The sequence below is a fragment of the Dinoponera quadriceps genome, unplaced genomic scaffold, assembly GCF_001313825.1.
Source record: "Dinoponera quadriceps isolate SergipeBrazil2010 unplaced genomic scaffold, ASM131382v1 scaffold1850, whole genome shotgun sequence".
In the NCBI taxonomy this organism is placed as follows: Eukaryota; Metazoa; Arthropoda; class Insecta; order Hymenoptera; family Formicidae; genus Dinoponera; species Dinoponera quadriceps.
The window spans coordinates 887186-893185 of NW_014556042.1; the positions used below are offsets into that span (position 1 = coordinate 887186).

The 6000-nt window shown below is 50.3% G+C and overlaps 1 protein-coding gene across 1 annotated transcript in view; it reads left to right on the forward strand.

The window, feature by feature from the left end:
• LOC106746498 (protein Wnt-1) overlaps positions 1-5161 on the forward strand; it is a 29035-nt gene extending 23874 nt beyond the window's left edge. Inside the window, exons 3-4 of the mRNA XM_014623149.1 lie at positions 2539-2816; positions 3251-5161. Coding sequence (XP_014478635.1) covers positions 2539-2816; positions 3251-3805 — 833 coding nt within the window. The 3' untranslated portion in view covers positions 3806-5161. The remainder of the gene's footprint in view (positions 1-2538; positions 2817-3250) is intronic.
• Positions 5162-6000: the final 839 nt, after the last annotated feature.

The following is a 6000-nucleotide window of genomic DNA, read 5'->3' on the forward strand; positions in this document are numbered from 1 at the left end:
TCGTAACATCCGCGACGCCGCTTTTTTACGCGCGTTTTCTCTCGCTCGCTCAACGAGTTGACGATTGTCTCTCGTCTCTCTTTCGGTTTCGCACCACCTCTCTCTTTCTCTCTCTCTCTCTCTCTCTCTCATATATTGTCAAACGGAACGACACCCTGTCGGTCTCGTTAATCTTCGGAACCGACGACGTCTCGCACGGAGAACAATGTGACCGCGGTGTAACCTACTCCGTCACGGTAGTCTTGGATTGTGACAAATAATATCTGGAACAGATCGAATTTAGGGCGGAGGGTAGACGACGGCGGAAGGATCCACCGTGATAATGGGGTGTAACGGCGTAAATCTTCCGAATGCTGCGAGAACCCTCTTTCGTTCGCGCAGCTTACCCCTCTTCTCCGTCGCCTTCGTTCTCTCGCTTCCGCCCGGCGTCGTCGAGATTAGAAAAAAATCGTCGCCCTGGTCCTCTTCTACTCTCTCTTTTCCCGCTTTCTACCACGGTCTCGCACAGCCTCGATCCATCTATTCTCTCTCTCCGTGCTCTGTCGCTGTCCGCTACCACGAAGGAGGAAACAGAAATAACGGAATGCCATAGTCGTGACGGAAAAGATTTGTGACGAATTTCGAGCTCGTAGCCGAGCTCGATTCGTCGCGGACGATCAGCCGGCCGTCATCGTCGGCTGTGTCGAGCCGGCCACCTCTCGCACGAGTTTGAATCATTTAACGTCTTGTTCGATTTGTCGGATTTCTCGTCATCTTCACGCACGCGTTCCAATCGGCCTAGAAAAGCCTCCCACCGACTTTTCACTGATCGGTCGCCTCAGGAACTTGGATTCGAGTTGCGAGGGATTGACGGAATCAGCCGTGAATTCGCTTACAAAGCTCGGTATATAACTGAAAAGTGAATTCACTTGGATCTACCTGACAAGCCGAGTCGGAATTTTAGTTCAACATTAACTCTTTTGATGCCACAAGTTGGGATGTTAGTGCTGTTTTCTGCACTTGAAGACTTAATGTAGGACTAAAATGTTGACTCGAGAATGAACAACCGAACCCGTTTTGGTTGAAGGAAAGTTTCTGCTTGTAGGAACCGAATTTGTCTCATGAGAAAATGAATGTAAATTAATATAAAATAGAAATGTTGTCTCTTTCAACTAATACACGTTTATTTGTCCATTGTCGGGTAGATCTAACCAAACACAGTTCTCGGTGTGTTTTTTTTTTAACTTACTTTATTGACCATTAAACTAGAACTAGAAATTTTGTTTTCTTCAACCGGAACGTGTTTGGTTGTCCATTATCGATTAGATCCAACTCGGCTCATTTTTCAACGTAAACGTACTATATTCGTTAACTTACTTTATTAATTATTGAATTATTCTTTCACAAAGAATGCGCGCCACGCGCGCAGCAAAATAAACCCAGCTTATCGTCTGTTATTGCAAGCGTGAAGACTCGCGAGCACGAATTATACTTTAACTGAACGAGACGCTTGAGAATGAGGAAAATTTCAAGCTCGCCTCGAAAAGATGCAGCGCGATATGATATCTGCCTCTCTAATGGGACCATGTAACATTGTCTTGACACGGTGCGAGCTCGCAATTTACGAAATCGCCTCGTCCGTTCTTCCCTTCGTGATATCTTCACCGGCACAAAAGGAGCCGGCAGGCACCTGCGTCTTATGCAGATAAGGTCGAGGTGCTTCGGGTCAGCCCACTCAGGGTTAAGGTCACGTACCGTCTCCCGCCTGTCTCTCTTCCTCCCTCTGTCGTGCTCCTCGTCGCACCCGCGATCTTCGCCACTCCCGTTCTCCCTCGCCACCTTCCACCTGCGAGGACCTCTCGCGCGCAGGTAGTCTCCTGCGGAGGATTGAGACGTTGCCTGACGTCACCGCTCACCTCCCACGCGACTAACCACCGTGAAAGTTTTGTCTGTACCGCCGGCGAGCATCGGAAATATTGATATCCGTGTTCCTCTCTACTCAAGTTGAAATTTTCGTCCTATATTAAGTCTATTTAGCTCTACGTTGTCTTTGAGTGGAGAAACGGGAGTAACTTTCCATTGGTAGCATTGAAGGAATACTGACAGTGCTTCTTTGATGTTATAGAAAGAATTTAGGCTTCCCGAGGGGAAATTTTTAATTCTATATTAAGTCTTCAAGTGAAGAAAAATAGTAGTAACTGCTTATACCATCAATACCTTTAAAGGCTTAATGTGGATTCAAGTAGATTTAATGTGGAACGAAAATTTCGATTCTCGAGTAGTCGAAAGGAATTTCATGAGAATTCGCGACTGCTGAAAATCGATCTCACAGAGATCGTGATCGGAAGGAAGAGGGATTATTTTCAAGCGTCAAACAACGCCGAGGGAGATTGGCAATTTCGAGCGCCCGTTAATACGATTGGGCGACAGAGGCGGTGTTCACAGTGACCGATTTCGGCGAAACGACACTTTGATCCGCGCGTTTCCGCTTTTCCTCCCGAGCAGGGATTCGGCTTTCAGCACGACGTGCGTCATAAATTTCCCATGATTTCTTTGCAGGATGTCGAGAGACCGCCTTCATCTACGCCGTCACGAGCGCGGCTGTGACTCACAGCATCGCGAGGGCATGTAGCGAGGGCAGCATACAGTCGTGTTCCTGCGACTATACTCACCAATCACGCTTATCATCCGCCACCGTTCGGGACTGGGAATGGGGCGGTTGCTCGGACAACATCGGGTACGGCTTCAAGTTCTCTCGCGAATTCGTCGATACCGGCGAACGGGGTCGGAATCTGCGCGAGAAGATGAATCTGCACAACAATGAGGCTGGTAGAGCGGTAAGCGCGTTTTTCTCTCCGATTTTTGACACTCGTCTTTGCGTGTCTTTCTTTTTTGTGTAAAGAAACAAAATAGAAGCGTACGTGTCACTTTCTCTTCATATTCTCTAATATATTTTCTATTTATCCTTTATTTATTTCTATTTTCCTCTATGTATTTCTATTTTTTTGTTTATTTATATTCTTCATTTTCTTCCCATTTCCATTTATTTCCATCGATTCCGTCGTAAAGTCGCTATCGTTTTACAAAAAAGCATTGCCCAGCTAATATCGTAATTCGCGTAAATTTGCCAAACTGACTGTTGAAATGCGAGACCGACCGATCGAGACGCGATCACCCGAATAAGATCGCCGATACAAAGTGGACGTAAAAGAGTCTTACGAAGACCACCGAGGAGAGAAGATTACCGGGCGCCGTCTGTTCTTCGTTACAGCACGTATCCTCGGAGATGCGGCAGGAGTGCAAGTGTCACGGCATGTCGGGCTCGTGCACGGTGAAGACCTGCTGGATGCGGCTGCCGAATTTCCGAATGGTCGGCGACACTCTGAAGGACCGCTTCGACGGCGCCTCTCGGGTGATGGTCAGCAACTCGGACCGTACGCGCGGCAACAGCAACAGCATCGGCAACTCCGCGAGCAACTCAGTCCACGACCACCGCGAGGGTCCGTTGCGCCGGCATCGCTACAACTTCCAGCTGAAGCCGTACAACCCGGAGCACAAGCCGCCGGGGCCGAAGGACCTGGTCTACCTGGAGCCGTCGCCGCCGTTCTGCGAGAAGAACCCGAAACTCGGCATCCTGGGCACCCACGGGCGGGCCTGCAACGACACCAGCATCGGCGTCGACGGCTGCGACCTCATGTGCTGCGGCAGGGGCTACGAGACGAAGGAGATCATGGCGGTCGAGAGGTGCGCCTGCACCTTCCACTGGTGCTGCGAGGTCAAGTGCCAAGTGTGTAGGACGAAAAAGATTATACACACATGCCTGTAGAGGGATTCAAACTCGGCTGGTCCCGCGAGCCTCGTGGGTGACGCGAGGTCGCAGAGGAGAAACTGAGCATGCGAACTCGCGCTTTCCGTGAGAGAGAGAAAGAGATCTCTCCGACGGTGTAACGACGCGCGAAGGTCGAAGGATCCTGCTCTAAGGACGAGACTATATCTTCACTTCAGAATCGAAAGACGCTGGCAGTCTCCTTTTCTCTCTTTCTCTGTCTCTTAATCGCGCGTGTTCGCGAACGACCGGCGGTCTCGACCGACGCGAGAGGATCCTCTACCGCGCGACTCGCCCGACATGGCCGAGAAGCCCCGGAGACCCGCGCAGGAGCGCGCGCGGCCTCCTCGTCTCTCCAGTATTACGCGAAACGAACGAAGACAAAGGAGAAATCACGTATATTTATTACGTCGCGTCGCGCGCGCGCGTACTAAAGACTGAGGCGCTGGGAGAAGCGTTCGCGCGATCGTGTAGCGTTCTTAAGGCTTTTCTTTATTAAGGCAGACCGGAAGAACCGTCGGAAGGAGCGCGTGGAAGCGATGTAAATATGACCGGCTCGCAGACTCCTCCTTCGACGACGAGGGTCCCACTGGTCTCCGTCGGCCCGTGAAGCTGTGACGTGTAGTAGGAGGAAATGATTTCAGGCTACTACCGTTCGCCGGTCGCGCAAAACTACCTGTCTCATTCGCTCTCACCGGGCGAAATTCGGCGAGACCCGGTGGAGCCGGGCTCAATGAAATACTCAAGTACGATTCGTCGGCGCTGAAAAGGTAAACGGTCACGGTTCCGTTCTTCTACCGAACGGTCGTCTAGGTGTTTTATCCGCTTCTCCTGTTTTTACGAGAGACTCTACGTCGAGATGAAACGATATTGTTAAATAGGCCGAGAGCGACGAGGCCTTCGATTATTTTATTTTCGCTGCATACGAGACATTCGTTCTAGGTAATGTTCGGTGGCAACGCGAGCATCGTGATCTGGCATCTCGTTGTCTCGTAATCGTTATTTATTCGAAAAGGTTTCCGGCGCTTCTGGCACTCGTCTTCCCGCGAAGACGGGGGCACAATACCCGATTCCGATCGCGTGCTTGTACATACGTAGATGATAATTATATATATTTCGCAGAGCTACGCGAGCCGATCGGCGATTCCGCAATTCATCTAATAAAGGTCTATTGTAAATATGTCTATTATAACTGTCGACCCTTCACGCGACGGTAACGACGCCCGGTGGCACCGAGTGTGGTAAATTATTTTTATATCTATCTCGTGATTCTCTTCTCCCCCTTTCCCCTTCGCCCTTCCCTCATTTCCCCTCTAAATGTGAAAGCGCGGACGTAGGAGAAAAATAAATAAATAAAGAAGAAAAGTATCTTTTATAAGTGCCGTAAGTAGTGGAGCCTATTTCTCGGATGAGAGAACGGTGATTCTAGCATTGTGCATAATAGATGTATTAATTATTGCTCGTAATTTATGCAAATAAACGTATGAGAGAATTCAATAAACAGCACAAGAAATCGAGAAATCCCCGCTGGCATCTTCCCCGTATCTCCTAAGTCACGCTTAGAAGAAACTGGTGAAAAGGTAATTATCCTTGATGAAGATGACGACAATTTGTACGTCATGCGGCGCGCTAAACATCGATGACGCGTGAAGCTACTTAATATCGAATACTTATTAGCAATATGCAAACGAGGGGCAACGCTAATGAGTATTGTAAGAAACAAGACGAGAAATCCACGGCTCGTCGAACGCGGCGGGTCTCGGCGGCTTCGCCGTGTTCCGTCAGCGCGCGCTCTGCTCCGCTGCGTGGCGGAGCGGAGAAGAAACAGTTCCCGAGTCGCATTTGGAGGAGCGACAAGCTGACTCGTTCGCGAGATCGGGGGGGAAAGAGAGAGAGAGCAAGGACGCGTTCTCGCAGAGACGAGAGGTCTCCGCTAGGACGGTTCCTCGATCGCGGATCTCCGAGATCTACGAGCCAGTCCGCGATCCTCGGCCCTACCCCCACGCGCGCGCGCTGCGCCGTGTGTCGCAGGACTATTCAATATTTTCCCATTACACGATGCGCGCCGCCGTCGACGTACTCCCGCGAAATATAGCCAACTGGTTCTCCAGCTGGACGACTTCATAACTCCTGCGCCGAGTGAATGTCGTGGGAGGCCCATGCCCCGAGGAGGACTGGTCCGGCTCTCCTCCTCC